The 18,800-nt window shown below is 36.7% G+C and overlaps 1 protein-coding gene across 8 annotated transcripts in view; it reads left to right on the top strand.

Moving 5' to 3' along the window:
• Rev1 (REV1 DNA directed polymerase) overlaps window positions 1–18,800 on the top strand; it is a 77,017-nt gene that overhangs the window by 54,562 nt on the left and 3,655 nt on the right. For 7 of the 8 annotated variants that reach the window (XM_078028548.1, XM_078028551.1, XM_078028547.1 and 4 more), the window contains 8 exons: window positions 3,238–3,366; window positions 4,129–4,283; window positions 7,306–7,425; window positions 9,395–9,615; window positions 10,554–10,726; window positions 16,077–16,179; window positions 17,751–17,916; window positions 18,126–18,328. In XM_078028548.1, the coding sequence (XP_077884674.1) occupies window positions 3,238–3,366; window positions 4,129–4,283; window positions 7,306–7,425; window positions 9,395–9,615; window positions 10,554–10,726; window positions 16,077–16,179; window positions 17,751–17,916; window positions 18,126–18,328 (1,270 nt within the window). Of the gene's footprint in view, window positions 1–2,571; window positions 2,766–3,237; window positions 3,367–4,128; window positions 4,284–7,305; window positions 7,426–9,394; window positions 9,616–10,553; window positions 10,727–16,076; window positions 16,180–17,750; window positions 17,917–18,125; window positions 18,329–18,800 lie in introns of those variants that run through there. The other variant, XM_021733979.2, reaches the window with a different exon arrangement.

The raw sequence follows: 18,800 nt of genomic DNA, 5'->3' as shown, positions 1-18,800 counted from the left end.
GCATTTAGGATTGTTGGTACCGCTCTTTATTAGCACAGGCAATTCAGAGCTGAGTTTGTGTGGTGCTCAACAGGTTGATCTTTCTTCACCCACTTGGTTTTAGAAGGGTGACTTGTACCAAAAATAAATATGTCCTTGGGTTTTGCTGGTTGGTGAAGTAAGAGTTTCTCCCTCTCCATGCTGCCTCTGCAAGGACACAGCAGCAGCACTCCTGGATGCCTGCTAGATGGATGCTAGACAGGAAGTACAATGGCTGCCTGGAGGCAGAAGCCTTCTCAGTTTCTGATGGCCTTGGACTTCACCAGCTATGTTAAGTGTATCTAAGTGCTGGGCTTCTGGTGTTTGGAGTTGCATTCGTATTGACCCACATAGCAGCAGTGGGGTGACAGTATATGAGCCCCAGATACCATGCTGGAAGCCATTTAAGTGCCAATTAAATAACAAATGTTTATTTTAAAGACATGCATAAAGAGATAAATGAATTTGCATGTAAGTTGCAAAATAAATTAAGTCTGTAACTATGGGATTTTTGTCCTTTCATTCTAATTTTCCCTTTTCTAGAAGGCTATTCCTAATGTTATAATAACCAGTAGAAATTATTTTCTAAATACCTTTTTATTTATGACTATCCAACAGGTGTTTTTCTTTTTGTGAAAAGATTTATTAAAAAAGCAAGTATAATTAATAATTGCATCTGGGAAATGTTTCTGAGATTGGAGAGGGGATTAGATGGTCATCACAGTTCTGTGCTTTGATGAGTTTTTGATAGACATGACCTAATCTGAAGTCCGACAAGAATGGAATGTGAATATGAGATGAGATAAATCATTAAAAAGTAGGCTATATCATAGTATGTATTAATTTTAGAAATTTTACCCATAATTAACCATAGAGAATAAGTGTACAGGGGCTGAGGCTGTGGCTCAGTGGTAGAGCATTCGCCTAGCTTGTGCAAGGAACTGGATTCGATCCTCAGCACCACATAAAAATAGAAACAAATTAAAATAAAGGTATTGTGTCCAACTACAACTAAAAAAATATTTTTTAAAAAAAGAATAATTGTACATAGTAAGTGAGAAAATAGATATGTGGATGAATATAGGTAATGATAGACTAATACTCTAGAATCATAGGTTTTTTAAATAAAAAAAAATTAAATCTCTATTTTCAGGTGCGTTTGTAAGGACCTTTACTGTTCTTTCTTACTAGTGACATGAATAGTATGTGGAATGGACAGTATTAGTGAATTGATGGTTGATTCCCCCCCCCCCCCAACATTGTCTGATCCAACACCAAATACCATTGTCTGAGCAAAGCCTATTGCAAGAAGGAGTATGCTGTCTGCACTTTAAGCCTGGGAGTAAATTAACATACAGTTACCAAGTACAGGGCTGGTAATTTATCCTTCATTGAATTCTAGTTGGGAGAAATAATTTTGTTGAAGGGTCACTTCAAAAGTTTTTTGTAATTATCTGTATTCATTTATTTTCTGTGCAAAAAATCTTAATTTCCCAGGCATCAATTCAAAGTATTTTGCTTCCCTTACTTATGGGAAACCTTTTTGGTTTCGGTTTTGTTTGTAAATTCTTTGTAGTGTCTAGTGAGTGTTAATCTTTTCTTTTTGCAAAATGTGCACAAGTACCTTAAAAGGTACTATATTTTTCTAATTAATGTGTCTGAAAATTTTTGTATAAATGGAAATTTAGAAAGTGAAATTATAAGAACATGATATTTATAGGAACTGTAACACATTTCTTTAAAAACGAGTAATTTCATTAATTTGTAAGTTTAGATTTTACCTACTGAACCTTTATATCTCTCACATAATTATTACTTCAAGTTTACCCTTTAATGCCAGATCTTTTTTTTATTTGATTAACTTTTCTAAATTATGTTTTCATATACACATCTAAACTATTATATACACACTTCCCTACATTAATAAGCAAGGTCTATTTACTGTAATTCTTCTTTTGCTGGGTGAATGCAGGGTCATCCTTATGACCTTACAAAATAATTGGAGTGACTGTATATGAGCACTAAACATATCTTATACCTAGCAACTTACAGAATGCCTGAGACAAAAGTATTTGTTGAGAGAATGAAGAGTTCTTTCCTTTGCTATTTTCTTTTACAGTCATTCCTTCCTTTATTATCATTTTTTTCCTTCTCATTAGATATTTTTTATTTACTAGAGTCTTAACAGTGAGATAGATTGTTATTGTTTTTGTAAACATTAAAAAATGCATGCGGTTGGAGGATTCTTCCCTCTTGGCTCTCCCATCTGAATGATGGGAGAGTGCCAGAGGCCTTGGAGTAATTGAAGACTGTTTGTATTTGTTTCTCTAATGGGGCACATCTCCATACTCAGTAAGCTCTTTGTAAATAATTTGAGTGAATGTATAGGATAATCATGACCATACTGTATTATGTAATCTGGTGAAACATTGCTCTTATTACTTTGCTTGTGTTTTACTATAATATTTTTTTCTTGATTCATTTACAGAGTGATAAAGTGGAATTTTACTAATTATGTATAATTCCATAATTATAGTTTTGTGCTGAATGCTCCAAATATCAAAGGTAATGTGGGGCATTGAGACACACAGTAGATTTAAAATTTACCATTTTCAATTAGGTCCCTCAAAGTTCTGGAACCCTGGCTCCTGCCCAGAGTGATGTCCTACCATATACAATGCTGTTGGCATCTCAACCACTGTGGAGCCACTTCAGGAGCATGGAATTGGTCAATTGGGAATTGGGTGGTAATAGGATGAGTACATTTTGTCTGTTTGTCACATAGCACTGTTTTGTGTAGTTCTTGCGTTTATATTCTTTGTCTTTGGGGGAATGAACCCTGGCCAAACCGTGCCATGTATTAGGGGAAGAAAACCTTTTTGACAGCATATTCCTGCTCTGTGGTGGTTGTGATATCACCAGCACCAGCATATGGCATGCTGGCAACTCTGCAAAGGGGCCAGAGGTTGAATCTTAGGAGAAGTCTTCAGATTCAGACAAGAGATATATAAATTACACTAGACAGACAATTGTGTCATTTTCCTTTGGGGGGAAAACAAACCTGTACATTTTCTAAATGCCTATTGTTAAGCCCTAATAAGAAGGGAGATAAATGGAAATTTTATATAAGTGGCATGGGGAGAACTTAACGTATTCAATTTTGGCTTTTAGTTTGAGGCTTTCTAGTATAACCACCATTATGTTTTGTTTTCTCTCTAGACAAGTTGGCATTAAGAATGGAATGTTTTTTGGGCACGCTAAACAGCTTTGTCCCAATCTTCAAGCTGTTCCGTATGATTTTCATGCTTACAAAGAAGTTGCACGAACAATGTATGAAACATTGGCAAGGTACATGTATAATATAATCATTTCCATGTGTGTTATCCCCTACTTCTTTTTCTGTTATAAAGACAGTCTAGTGTTTTTGTTTTTTTGCTGAGGGGTGGTGGTGGTGGTTTTTTTTTTTTTTTTTTTTTAGCATTGTCAGGGTTACTTTTGCTAGACCTTTCTCTTAGAAGCCCTTTCTTCATCATCCCACTTTGACAACTTTCTTTAAAAGGAAAAACTCATTTTCAAGGGACAGTTTTGCATTGCTAAAATTGTTCCAGTGCTTTTGATGGCCTCAGACTTGTGATCCCTCTTGCCTCAGCCTCCCAGGTAGCTGGGATTATAGGCATGTACCACCATGCATGGCATTGAGGAGATAAGCTTCTTGTCTCCATCTTCACCTCTGCTGCTTCTTTCTTAGGCTTTATTTTGAGCATCTGTATCCATTTAATACGAATGGCTGCTAAATACTGATCTCACTGAGAAAAGTAATTTTTAATCCTTGCCTTTGTGAGAGCTTACTTAGTAGGGGAAAGAAAATATAAAAGGATAGATTAAGTTATCTGGCATCAATATGTCAGGGTTCTGTGCTAAATAATAAGTGAGTTATAATCACAGTGGTCCTTAAGATCCCAAATAAAAAAATGTTGGTGTTATCAAGTAGAAAGCACTTTAAATGCTGTTCCAAAGCTAATCAGTGGTTTGTATACTTTATTTTGCAACATTTTTGTCTACCAGATGGTGCCCTGGCTGTGATTCATTGCCTTTGCTCTTTGTTGATAGCTACACTCACAATATCGAAGCTGTCAGTTGTGATGAAGCACTGGTAGACATCACTGAAATCCTTGCAGAGACCAAACTCAGTCCTGATGAATTTGCAAATGCCATCCGTATGGAAATCAAAGACAAGACTAAATGTGCTGCTTCTGTTGGAATTGGTTAGTATCTGGCTTATCTTATATTTTTAACTGTACTCAAAATAGTTGGTTTGGGATCCTTGAATAATACTTAACTTTTTAAAAGTTTTTATTAGCTTGCTTGCTATCTGCTGCATAGGTCGGCCTCTCCCTTCTGATATTTTTTAGCATTGCAGGTAAAAGGGTTGGGAATGCAAGTAAATGGTTGATGATAGAATATCTTTGCAGTGAACAAGGTATAATAATTCTTGTTCTTCAAATGTGGGAAAAGTCTAGGGGCTGGAGTTGTGGCTCAAGTGGTAGAGTGCTCGCCTAGCACATGTGAGGCACTGGATTCCATCCTCAGCACCACATTAAAAAAATAAAAATATTGTATCTAAAGACTAAAAAAAAAAAAAATTTTTTTTAAAGTGGAAAAGTCTTAATTATATTTGTGGACTCCCCCCCCCCCCAAAAAGGGCACAGAGCTAAAGTTAAATATTAAAGCAGGGTGGTGATGTGGAATTTAGCGTTAGGTATGCGTATTGTTATTCTCTGTTGTTCAGTTTCCTGAAACACATAATTCCTGGCTGTCTCAGTACTGAGAGTTACCCCAAATGACAGTGTTCTTATTAATTCCAGTTTCTTTTGACTCTTCTCCATCTGTTTTGAGCCTTGAATTTTGTTTCTTCAGCTTCTTTTACCCCCTATCCTTTTTTTTTAATTAAAAAAAAATTTTTTTTTTATACTAGGGATTCCACTAGGGGCACTTTACCACTGAGATATATCTTCAGCCCTCTTTATTACTTATTTTCAGGCAGGTTCTCACTAAGTTGCTGAGACTGACCTTAAATTAGTGATCCTATTCTCTAAGCCTCCCAAATAACTGGGATTACTGTGTGCCACTACGCCTGGACCACCTGTACTTCTTTTGTCAACACTTCCAGGTGTGCTCTCTGGAATTCTTCGTCATACCTGTGCTTCTATGCGTCACTCTTCCTTTCTCTTGACTTCTCAGTAGCTACTGTCAAAATAGCCCTGTTGTCCCGATCTCCAGTGGAGCCCGTCTGTCCCTGCTCTACTGTATATATGCCATAGGCTTGGAAGTAGAGATGATAATCTCTTAGTTTGCCATTGTCTCTTCCACTAATAAGGCCTCTATCCTCATGCTGAAACTCTGAAGTTCCTGTCTCCTTACTAACCCTGGGATTTACATAGGTGTTTGAGTGACAAGGAGAGGCTAATCCCATTGAAAGAATTGGTTGCTTCCATTTCTCCAGAGCTGGGCCACCACCATACAAACAGTGGGGCCACCACCATACATACAGTGGGGCCACCAGGGAAGCACCAGGATGGTCAAGAGGCAGAAATAGGAAAAGCAGCAGAAAACTGAGGCCAGAGTGTTCATTGAGGTTTCTGCAGGAAAAGCCAGGCAGGGCTGAGGAAGCAGCTTAGCATTAGCTGTTTGTCTAACCTGGCAGTTTTTCACTATGGGAGTGGTCTCTAACTGCTTGGTAGCTGGCACCGGGGGGATATAAGGGACCAGACAGAAACTATTTCCTTGCTCTGTGAGAGTTTGATAAGGAGGAAGGTAGGGATGGCTGGCCTACATGTGAAAGGTGTGTTTTCAGGTTAGTGGCTTACTGTTTTAGGAGTTTAGCTAGTCCTGGGAGGGTGGTCTCTTCCCAAGGCATGAAAGAGATTCGGCCAGCAAGATTTTTAAGATGTCAGAATATCCCAGGATGTTAAAAATAATAAAATGATTAGCCAGGCCTGTAATTCTAGTGGCTAAGGTAGGAAGATCACAAATATAAAGCCAGCTGCAGCAACTCAGAAAGACCCTGTTTCAAAATAAAAAATAAAAAGGGCTGGAGATGTGGTTCACTGGTTAAGCTCCCTGGTACAATCAATCCTTAGTACCCCCCCCCCAAAAAAAAAAAACAAAAGAAAAGAGTAATACGTTGACAGTGTATTAATTCTGGCTAGTGTATTAAGTGTGTCACTTTGAAAAAAAATTTTTTTTAGTTGTACATGGACACAATTTCTTTATTTTGTTTATTTTTATGTGGTGCTGAGGATCGAACCCAGTGACTCTCACATGCAAGGCAAGTGCTGTACTGCTGAGCCACAACCCTGGCCCCTCAAGTGTGTCATTTTATTCCTTGCTATTTGCCCAAAAGATCCTTTTTGGTATTTCCTTTAGGTCTTGCCTTCTGTATTCCAGTGTCAGACAGATTTTAGTTATTTTGTTTTTAAATTGTACTTATTTTTAAAGTACAAATAACATTCTTTTAAGTTTAAACATATAATTAAAGCTAAATCTCACTTGATATTTCCACTCTGTTTCCTTTTCCCTTCCCCGAAATGCACCACTTTTATTTTTTTGGTGTGACTTTCTAGAACTCCTTGTGAATCTCTGTATTTACCCTAGTAAAATATATAGTGTTACAGAAGTCTTCCATATGTTGTTGGTGCAGGTCTTCTCTAGTATGTGGAGATACCATTCAGGGAAAAGTTTGCCTATCAGCCAAGCTCCATAGCTCCCTGACCCTTCTCAGTAGCCTTTCCCTCCTCCACCTTCTTGGTCCTGATCCTTGGTCAGGATGCACTGCCCATTTCTAGCTGTGTTTTGAAGACTCTCCTGTCCTCAGTGCCATGACACATGTCCTGGTTGTTTGGGTTTTCTGTTTGCCCTATCCAGTGGCCTCATTTTACTACCTATGCTGGATCTTATGGTTGGGAAAATGAACTACTTTCTCTTCATTGCCCTCAGTTCCTATTAAACCCCTAACTCTCAGGGTTGCTTTCTCTATCCTACATCCCAATAGATGTTGGAATGGTATGTATTTTAGAAGAGAGAAAAACACTTACGTCCACCAGCCATCTTAGTCAGATTCATATTATTTACCAAAATTGCAAGGTGTATGCTTGTTCAAAATGATTTGTATTTACTTTTATTATTTTTAGAAATTTGATAGTTAATCTTAAGTGTCTTTGTCAAGAAATTTTAAAGGTAATTGTAGCTATTTCTTGAACAACACTTTTTGTCTTCTCAATTTTATAGGTTCTAATATTCTCCTGGCTAGAATGGCAACTAGAAAAGCAAAACCAGATGGGCAGTACCACCTAAAACCTGAAGAAGTAGATGATTTTATCAGAAGTCAGCTAGTTATTAATCTCCCAGGTAAATACACATTTTTTTTCTTTAAACTTTTATCTACTATAAAGGTATTTATTAGTGCTTTTCATAGTTCTGTAATCTTTTTTTAATATAATATTGTGCCACAAAAAAGAAAATTTGAAATTCTACGTTGAATATCTTCTTGGTTTATCAAGACATTTTTTGCGGGGGGTGGGTACCTTCCAATTAGCTTCCACTGGGGAGTGAATCAATTTGTTTTAATTTGTCTGTTCCACTTCCATACTGACCTCCCCCCTGTGTCCTAGTCACTGCTTCAGAGATTCTGGCAGAACCTGGCCTGGCTAGTTGTTCCTACCACTGAAGATCACACTGGGCATAGGAGCCAGAATTAACACAGCCATGTTGAGCAAGATAGTAGGCTGCACACTGAGCTCTTTTTTAATAATATCCTACAGAAGAATAGAAACACGCATGCTATTTTCTTTATTGATAGAGAATATTTATTTGATGATGTGGGGTTTTTTGTTTGTTCTTTAGAGATAATAAAAATTGGACCCAAGGACATAAAATTAATTATACCCCCAGCACTATTAAAAAAAAAAAAAAAACTTGTTTTATTGAGGCAAAACTCACATAACATTAACCACTTGTAAGTGGTATTCAGTATATTCAAGTTCAGAAGAAGAAAGCCCCGGAGCCATTAAGCAGTAACTCCCTGAACCCCTTCCCAGCTTTCAGCTAGCACTCTGTGTACATTATAGACCTCATATTGCTGAATTTCAGAAACTTGTTTTTAGCTGCATTTTAGTTTTTCTGTGGCTAGTTGTTTTCTTATTCTCTCAGCATACACAGAAAGGCAGACAGGCACCGAAGGAAATGGGGAAATGAGAAGAGAGGAAAAAGAGGTAGAAAGGAGATAGGGTAAAAGGAGTGGGGGAGGGTGTCATGGACAGAAAGAGAAGGAAAGAAGAGAGAATTAAGAGACCCCCCCCCCCAACCCTTTTTAATTACCTGTTTTGAGCCAGGGTTTTACTAAGTTGTAGAGGCTAGCCTTAAACTTAGGTCCTCCTCTCTTAGCCTCTCAGGTGGATGGGATTATCAGCTTCCGCCACCATGCCTAGTGTGTTGAATCATTTTAATAAGAAACACAATTCAGGTTTCCTAGGAAAGGCATTCCTAGATGTACATACCTTTATAAAGCTAAGGGCAAATGGAGGAAAACCAAGATCCCAACTTAGAGCTGCAGAACTCATCAGCATCTTTTGGGTGAGATACAAGCCTTGTACCCTGTGTCTTATAGTAAAGAACATAGGGGCCCTGGGGATGTGGCTCAAGCGGTAGTACGCTCGCCTGGCATGCGTGCGGCGCTGGGTTCGATCCTCAGCACCACGTACAAATAAAGATGTTATGTCAGCCGGAAACTAAAAAATAAATATTAAAAAATTCTCTCTCTCTCTTAAAAAAAAAAAAAAGATTATAGGGATCTTGAAATCTGACCCATTCTAGGAAGGTAGATACTACCTCTTCAGGGATATTATTCTTTTGATAAAATTGTAGGAGATCTATCCTTCTCCCCCCACCAATATGTTGCTTAGAAACCTTCAAGCCCACGTCACTGTTGCTACTATTGTCCAATATGATAGAAATAAACTGTTTTGGATTTTGGCCTATATTTACAAATTTTGTTCTGTTACCCATTAAAGAAAACAACATGGCTGAAACCATCATGAATTTTTTTAAATTACCACTATCACGGTACAGTCGCTAACACTGTGGTTGTCTGAAAATGTGTAAGTTGTACTATAGCCTCATTTAAACAGGAATCTTTCTTAATTAGTTGATTTTGTGGATTAGATACCAATCTTGCTTGTCACAAATAAATATAAATTGCATCCTTTTGATGATACTTAAATTTTAAATTGTTTTGACGTGTTGGCTATTTTCCATTAATAAAATTATTTTAATAGTTTGACCTACATAACTGAAGAACTCCATATATTCCCTTTTCTAGGAGTTGGACGTTCAATGGAATCTAAGTTGACATCTTTGGGAATTAAAACTTGTGGAGACTTACAGTATATGACCATGGCAAAACTCCAAAGAGAATTTGGTCCCAAAACAGGTCAAATGCTTTACAGGTTCTGCCGTGGTTTGGATGATAGACCAGTTCGAACTGAAAAGGAAAGAAAATCTATTTCAGCTGAGATCAACTATGGAATAAGATTTACTCAGGTACTGATCATGTAACATTTTACTTTATGTTGTTAATATTTTCACATAGTCCTTTCCTTCCAGTTAACCATAACACTCTTATTGCTTGAAATTATATCTTAAAACCTCAAAAAAGTTTTGTGAGACAGTACATGCTAAGTTAGAACCCCAGATAAAACTAAGGGAATTCTGATCTTTGGGAAGGATATTAAAAAAATTATACTTTGGGGGTCAAAAAAGATTTGTAATTATAATTATTTCAATTTCCAGTGAAAGAAAAAGACCAGAAAAATATTTTTAGTGCTGAATATTTAAAATTTTGAGTTAAAGTAGGTTTCATCTGACTTATTCATGCATCTAGAAAGTAGTGGTACAGGTGATTGAGTTTTTACTTTCTTTTAGAATACATGTTTGGGTTGGATATCTCTCTGGAATATAGATGAGAAACTCCCTCTTCCCTCCCAACACCTCGTAAAGATTTGGAATTTGATAAATGCCTGCATTTTGGAACTCAATGGTTCCCATTTCCTTTAGAATGGAAATGGTGCTCGGTTGGGGGACACATGCCTGTAATCCCAGCTTCTTGGGAGGCTGAGGCAGGAGGACCACAAGTTTAAAGCCAACCTGGGCAACTTGAGGCCAGTAAGATTCTGTCTCAGAATGAGTAAAAAAAAAAAAGGGCTGGATATGTAGCTCAGTGGTAGTGTGCTTGCCTAGCATGCATGAGGCCCTGGGTTTTATCCTCAGTACTAAAGGGGGAAAAATCCATTAATTTTGCTTCCATTGGGAAGGTATTTTTACCTAACATATAACAAGGTAATGAAAATGTTTATTTTTAATATATGCTTAGGATAGGAAATAGCATTCTAACTCAATATTACAGTTAAAATACTTGAAAAGAATTATTTGGCATATAAGAAAATAACATGGGAGTTTTTTCCACGTTTTTCTTTCTTTAGCCAAAAGAGGCAGAAGCTTTCCTTCTGAATCTTTCAGAAGAAATTCAAAGGCGACTTGAAGCTGCTAGCATGAAGGGCAAACGTTTGACTCTCAAAATCATGGTACGAAAGCCAGGTGCCCCTGTAGAAACTGCAAAATTTGGAGGCCATGGAATTTGTGATAATATTGCCAGGTAAGCTCATCTTAAAAGGAATGTTGGTATTTACATTTTAATGCAGGTTATGATAATTCATAGAAAATAAAGAAAATCAAGAGTTTGAGTAAAATCCAAAATGTGGTGTTGTTTGACTTTCTTTAGTGCCAGGCCTTGGCCTAAGGTCATTCTTTTTAGGTTAGTATACTTGGTTTTTTTTTTTTTTTTTTTTTTTTATTGTTGGTTGTTCAAAACATTACATAGTTCTTGACATATCATATTTCACACTTTGATTCAAGTGGGTTATGAACTCTCATTTTTACCCCGTATACAGATTGCAGAATCACATCAGTTATACTTCCATTGATTTACATATTGCCATACTAGTGTCTGTTGTATTCTGCTGCCTTTCCTATCCTCTACTATCCCCCCTCCCCTCAGTATACTTGTATTTGTCCATTTTCCAATGCTGTAACAGAATACCTGAGATTGGGTAGTTTGTAAAGAAAAGGATTCTTTAGCTTATAGTTCTGAAGTCCAAGATCATGACACTGGCAATTGCTTGGCCCTGGTGAGTCTTTTTTACCTCAGCAGATGGTATTGCAATGGTAGGAACATGTGACAGAGATCACAGGCAAGACAGGAAGCCAAAGGAGAGGACCAGTCTTGCTCTTTTTTTTTTTTAGTTGTAGTTGGACACAATACCTTTATTTATTTATTTATTTATTTATTTTTATGTGGTGCTGAGAATTGAACCCAGTGCCTCACACATGCCAGGCAAGCGCTCTACTGAGCCACATCCCCATCCTCGCCTCGCTCTTTTATAACAACTCTCTTTTGAGAACTAACTAGGATCCTATGAAAAGTATATTAGTTCCTTCCAGTTACTAGTTCCTAACCCAGTTACTTCCCACCAGGCCCCTCTGAAGAAGGTCTCAACACCTCTCCTCAAACATCAGCCATTGAGTGCTGAGCTTCCAGCACAGGAGCCCTTAGGGTACCGACCACATCCACACCACAGTAGCTGGCTCAGCAAGTTATATGCAGACTGACCTTTTGGCTTCCTGACTCTTGGCAGCCTTTCCTTGGGTCTCCAGACTCTTTTTTAGTGTGTGATCTGAAAGAAAGGACGAGGCTGCCAATCTACAGACCAGTGGGGACTGTTGTGGTTTGTAAAAGACTTATTGCTGCTTTTGCAGCAGATTGTGATGTAGTACTTGAAAAAATGGTTTGAAAAAGACTATTTATGTAGGTATAATTTCTCTTCATGAAAAGAGTAATCATTAACACTGAAAATTAGTAGAAAGCATTTTTTAAATCTCTGGTTTTTGTTGTGTAGGCCATTTAATATTAAATTTCATGTAAGATGTGTGACCAATATGAAAATGCTTGATTTTGCATACCATCTTATGAAGTATACTACATTTTGGCTGTGAGATCACAGTTTTAAGACTTGACAATGAAAGCCACAAAGAGATTTATATCTTTTAGTAAAAATTACTTCCTCGGGCCAATCATATACATTCCATTCATGTTGTGGTGATACTGTTGAGTCATGAGATAACTCAAACAGAAGCTCCCAAATTTCTCATTAATGGCATTTGTTTGCTGTGAAAATAGGAAGTACAAATTATGCAGTTTATAAAATTTTTCTGCTTTTGGTTATCACGAACAATTATGTGTTACCTACTTTAGTAAGTGTGCTGATGCCCACATCTTTCAAGTAATAGTTAAATGTAGTGTTACTAGACATGTTTACACTGAACTGCTTAATTAGATCCTTACTCAAGAATATGATTATCTTCTTAAACATATTTTCTGTGGGAAAATCTGACCCAATTTATAATACATTTTCTGGGAAAGAGGTCTTAATCTATTATTGAATTGGAAGTTTTTTGTTTTGCAGTGAAACATACTATTCACACCAGCAAAGCCCCAAAGGCCCTGTAGGGAGTGGTAGGTGAGCTTAGTGTGTTTGGGGCACCTAAAAATGCTGGCAGGTCCTCTGTTTTTCTTTTATGTGTTCTCAAAAATCCAAGAATCCGGCATTCTAGTCTGTGACCTTTAAACCCATATTTTTCCTTGTCATAGTATCCACAGAGTTGTTACTCCATTTATACAATCTTTTAAGAGAAAATAGTACTGGATAAGCATATTTCAAATTTTGAAATTATTCAGTGATTTGACTTTAAACATGAGTCAAGAAAGAACAGAAATTAACTTTTCATTCTGAATATTGACTGTACTTCAACTTAGAAATCTTATTAATTAAAAATTCTTTTAGAATCTAAAACCTTGGATTACCTTGTATTCACACTTTAATTGCAACATATATATTGTATATGCATTAACTAAAATTTGTCTTTTTTTAAATTTCTTTTTTTATTTTTAGTGGATGGAGTCTTCATTAGAGAATTCACCTTAAAGTATCAGTGTTCTATGTAATTTTCCTTTTCCCTCTTTGCTGCCAGTGTAATTAATGTGGTATTTAGCTTCTTACAAGGGAGACTTTCTCATGCATTTTGTAAACTTTTATGTAACTAATATTGTATAACTCTTTAAACAGTTCCATACTACGAGGTACTAATGAATACATAGGAAATGTAGCCTTTGTTTCTCTTAAAGTTATTCTACCACTTATCTGACTAGTTACATTATTGAGGGTGTGTAAAATCCTAATGAAGAGACTCTTGGTTACATATTAATACATGCTCACAGTATGATGTAATTTGGCCAGTATCACTCCTCAGCATTTATCCTCCCCTCCCCCTGTTTCCATCCCTGGTATCTTTCCTCCTCTACTGATCTGCATTTGATTTTGATGAGATCCCCAAACCCCACACACATACACACACACACACACATCCCTCTTTCTTTTCTGTTTTCCTCTGTAGCTTCCACATGAGAGAAAATATAATGATTTTTGACTTTCTGAGTTAGGCTTATATCACTTGACATGATGATGGTCCTCAGTTCCATCCATTTTCCTGCAAATGACATAATTTCATTTTTCTTTAAGGCTGAATAAAATTCTATTGTGTAAATATATACCCCATTTTCCTTATCCATTGATGAATACTTAGGCTGGTTTTATTGGCTATTGTGAATTGTGATGCTGTAAACATGGACATGCTTGTATCCCTATAGGATAAATATAAAGGAGTGGTATAGCTGGGTCACATGATGGTTCCATTCCTAGTCTTTTGAAGAACTGCCATACTGATTTCCGTAGTGGTTGTACTAATTTACAATCCCATTATCAGTGTAAAAGTGTTCCTTTTTTCTCCACAGCCTCTCCAGCAATTATTATTCTTTATATTCTTTTTTTTTTTTTTTGGTACCAGGGATTGAACCCAGGAACACTTAATCACTGAGCCTCACTTCTAGCCCTTTTAAGTATTTTATTTTGAGACAGGGTCTCACCAAGTTACTGAGCCTGACTTTGAACACTCAATCCTCTTGCCTCAGCCTCCCAAACCGCTGGGATTACAGGCATGTGCTACTGTGCCTGACCTATTGTTTGTACTCTTGATGGCATCATTCTCACCTATGTGAGATGAAATCTCTGTAGTTTTGATTTTATTTCCCAAATTGCTAATGATATTGAGCATTTTTAAATTCATTTTTGGCCTTTTTTTACATTTCTTCCTTTTAGAAGTATGTTTAATTCATGTACTCATTTATTATTTGCTTTTTTGGTGATAAGTTTGAGTTCTTTATATATTCTAGGTATTAATTCTGTCAGAAGAATAACTAGCAAAGATTTTCTCCCATTCTCTAGGTTCTCTCTTTGCATTCCTAATTGTTTCCTTTGCTGTGCTGAAGCTTTTTAATTTGATGCCATTCCATTTATGAACTCGTGGTACTAATTCCTGAGCATTTGAGGTTTGCCTGTGCCTCTGTTCAGGAGTGTTAATCCTACATTTTCTTCTAGGAATTGCATAGTTTCTAGTCTAATTCCTAGGTCCTTGATCCATTTTAAGTTGATTTTTTTTTTTTTTTTTTTTTTTTTTTTTTGGTGCTGGGAGCAGGGTGAGAGATAAGAGATTTTTATTCTTCTACATATGGATAACCAGTTTTTCCAGCACTATTTTTAAAAAGGGTTTCAAGGATCACATAACTGTAGATGTGTGAGTTTGTCTCTGTGCCTTCCAGTCTATTCCATTGGTCTGTGTGTCTGTTTTTATGCTATTACCATGTAATTTTTGGTACTATAGCTCTGTAGTATAATTTGAAGGCAGGTATTGTGATTCCCTTTAGCTTAGAATTTTTTGGCTAATTTGGTGGCGATTGTATCGAATCTATATATTGCTCTTGGTAGTATGGCCATTTAGCAATATTAATTCATGCCAATACATGAACATGGGAGATCTTTCCATCTTCTGAAGTCTTCTTCAGTGTCTTTCTCAGTGTTCTATAGTTCATAGTAGAGGTCTTTTTACCTCCCTTTGTTAGTTTTGTGTGTGTGTGCATGTGTGTGTGGGGGGGGGTATTGTGAATGAGATTGTTTTCCTATTTACATTCTCAGATTTGTTGTTGATATATAGGAAAGCTGTTGATTTTGTAACCTGCTACTTTGCTAATTTTTTTGGTGCTACTCTTGGAAGATCATCTAAATATAGGATAATATTATCTGCAGTCATAATTTGACTTCTTCTTTTCCTATTTTTTATTCATTTTACTTCCTTCTCTTGCCTAATTGCTCTGGCTAGATTTTCTAACACTATATTAAATAGGAATGACGAGAGTAGATATACACGTCTTGTTCCAGATTTTAAAGGTAATGCTTTCAGTCTTTCCCCATTCAGTATGAGGTTGGCTTTGGAGTTTTCACATATAGCCTTTGTTGAGGTAGTTTCCTTTTATCCCTAGCTACTTCTGTGTTTTTATCATGAATGTGTGCCGAGCTGAATTTTGTTAAGGCCTTTTCTGCATATATTAAATATTTTTGCATCTAAGTTCATTAGTGTATTGGTCTATTTCTTAATGTGTCCTTATCTGGTTTTGGTATGAGTATGATATTGGCTTCATAAAATGAATTTGGAAGTGTTCCATCCTTTTCTATCTTCTAGAATAATTTGAGAAGTATTGGCATTAGTACTTGTTTAAAGGTTTGGTAGAATTCAGCGGAGACTCCATCTGGTCCTAGACTTTTCTTTGTTGGAATACTATTACTGCTTGTCTCATTATAGGTTATTAGTCTGTTTAGGTTTTTTGTGTCCTCAAAATTAAGGGTTGGCGGGTATATTTGTCTAGAAATGTATCCATTTCATCAGAGTTTTCCAGTTTAATGGAATCTAAATTTTCAAAATAGTTCCTAATAATCTGCTATATTTCTGTGATGTCTGTGGTGATTACTCTTTTTTCATCTTTAATTTTATTAATGCAGGACTGTAACTCTTGACCATGCAACAGACAGTGCAAAAATAATTGGAAAGGCTACGTTGAACATGTTTCATACAATGAAACTAAATATATCAGATATGAGAGGGGTAAGTGTGTGACATTAAACTCTGTAATGTTGTAAGCTTCATTTGTGGCTTGGTCTCTTTTTCTACATGTGGATAACCAGTTTTTCTGCATATTTCATGGTAGGGAATAGGAAGTTAATATTACAGGTCTTCAGCTTCTTTGAGTTAATCTAAGGTAAATTTGACTTTCTCATCAGATCTGAGCTCTTTAGACTTGAAAGAGTAGTCTTATTTGCTATGGAAACTATTTTATGCTTAGATCAACAATTCTGTATCGTAGGGTTTATTTTTGGTATTGGGGATTAAACCCAGTGGTCCTGTACCAGAGTTCACCTCCAGCCCTTTACTTTTATTTTTTGAGATAAAGTCTTGCGTATTTGCCCAAGTTGGCCTTGAATTTGAGATTCTCCTGCCTTAGCCTCCCAAGTCAATGGGATTAAAGGCATATACCACTGTGCCTGGCAGAGACCTTATTATTTTTTCTTGTTTTTCTTTCTTTTTTTTAATATTTATTTTTTAGTTGGAATTGGACACAGTACCTTTATTTTATTTATTTATTTTTATGTGGTGCTGAAGATCGAACCCAGGGCCTCACACATGCTAGGCAAGCCCTCTACCGCTGAGCCACAACCCCAGTCCCAGAGACGTTATGTTTTATAGTACCTTTCCCTCAGTTAACCAAAGGTTAATTTTTATATATATTGTATTGTTTTTCCTGTTCTTGTTTCCTTAGAAGTAGATAGCACTGAGAAGTCTAAATCTGTAAATCCTGTAACTTTGAGGTCTTCTTAAAAATTTATTCTGATGTCTGTAGTTTGATGATCAAAAGAGAGAAATCATAGGCCTGAGCAAATGGCTTTAGACGGGCAGAAGGCCTCCCACCCCACCCAAATCACACCTCACATTTCTGTTCTTAAGATGAACTTCATAGGTTTACTTCTGGGTACCCAGATGAATAAGGGTAGTTTTTTTGGTTCATTGTAGAAGGATTAAGGTCAGTACACCAGCCATAATTGAAACTTTTTCCTGAATGTTTTTTAATAGTTTATGGTCGGGGAGATAGTAGTAACTTGCAGTGTACCTGTTGCTCATCTCCTTTCCTAATTTTTTACTTGAAAAATATTTAATTTTTAAAAAGAAAAATGGTTAGTGAAGGAAAGTTGCCACAATATTCCCTATTTGGGGTGGTGGGGCTTTGAATCCTGGGCCTAGCATATACCCAGCACGTGCTTCACTACTAAGCTGCATCCCTAATCCCAAGTTAATTTCTTACATTTAAATCCTACTTTCAAAACCTTAGTTGATTAGCATATCAGTGGAATATAATATTCTACTTGTTTGATTTTTCTGATTTTTCAGACATTGTTGCATATTTGAGATGAATTGGATACTCAAGGTTGAGATAACTGCTTAATTGCTTCCCTAAAAGTCATATTTTTTAATGAATCTCATAGAAGACTGTGTATTTGAATATTTTCATTTAACCCATGTTCTAAAAACAAGATCTAGAAGATAGTTAAAAAAAAAAGGATTAGATGAGAGCAAAATGCATATCTGTTTTACTAGAAACATACTCTTTATTCTGGTTCTAGGTTGGGATTCATGTGAATCAGCTGATTCCTACTAATCCAAACCATTCCACATGTTCCAGTCGCCTTTCAGTTCAGCCAAGCCACTTTCCTGGTGGGTCACATTCTGTCCGTGACCTCTTCCAAGTTCAGAAAGCTAAGAAGTCCACAGAAGAGGAGCACAGGGAAGGTTGGTGGTTGTCACATGGTTCTTGTTTGGTTCTGATTATGTCCTTGGGAAAATAGTTAATTTTCAAATTGGCCTGACTGTAAATTTTGCCCTGAAGAACAGATTCACATTTTAACTATGGCCCTAATAAGTATTTACAGCAGACAAAGGGATGCCTGGGATTCAAGTTACCTAAAGAGGCTATACAGCGTATTTTTCTATACTTGTAGTGTTTCTGACGGCTGTGGATCTGGAAATATCACCTGCCTCTCGAAGTTGCACTTTCTTACCATCCTTTAATACACATCTGCCAGCTAGTGTGAGTCCTGACACTAAAATGGGAGAGTCTTCAAGGAAATGGAATGGTCTGCATTCTCCCATCAGTGTGCAGTCGAGACTTAACCTGAGTATAGAGGTCCCGTCACCTTCCCAGGTATGTTTTTATACTCCTAAGTACAAAAGTAGCTTACAAATGACATTTGTTTATTCCATTCGTAGAACCAAAGGGAGAAAAGACTACTGGTTAGAATTAATAAGGTTTCCAGAATTTTACAGGACAGTTACTCGTGTAAATGAAAGTGCTTTTGCAAATATTTGCAACTCTTGCAAGTTGTGAAGTGAGGCTTAAAAGGCTGTCCTCGTATGAGCTGGCACTTTGTCAGTGTAATCATGCAGACTTGCTATATTCAACAGAGCAACTCTGGTGATCTTTAGTGAACTAGGATCTAATGTCAAAGGGTTTTGCAGCATTTGCAAACCTTTCTTTTCGTAGAGTGAATGTTTTAGAGCCTACACAAACTAAATTTTAAGCTTAAGACTCTAAGTGTGGTTGGTACATGGTTGGCATCCTTTGCCCCTGGGAAATGATAGCACTTTTAAGCTCTAAAGGAAGTTCATATGTGGTC

Source organism: Ictidomys tridecemlineatus, chromosome 12, assembly GCF_052094955.1.
Source record: "Ictidomys tridecemlineatus isolate mIctTri1 chromosome 12, mIctTri1.hap1, whole genome shotgun sequence".
Classification (NCBI taxonomy): domain Eukaryota; kingdom Metazoa; phylum Chordata; class Mammalia; order Rodentia; family Sciuridae; genus Ictidomys; species Ictidomys tridecemlineatus.
Note: the sequence above shows the minus strand (reverse complement) of the source record. Positions and strands in the feature narration are given on the sequence as shown.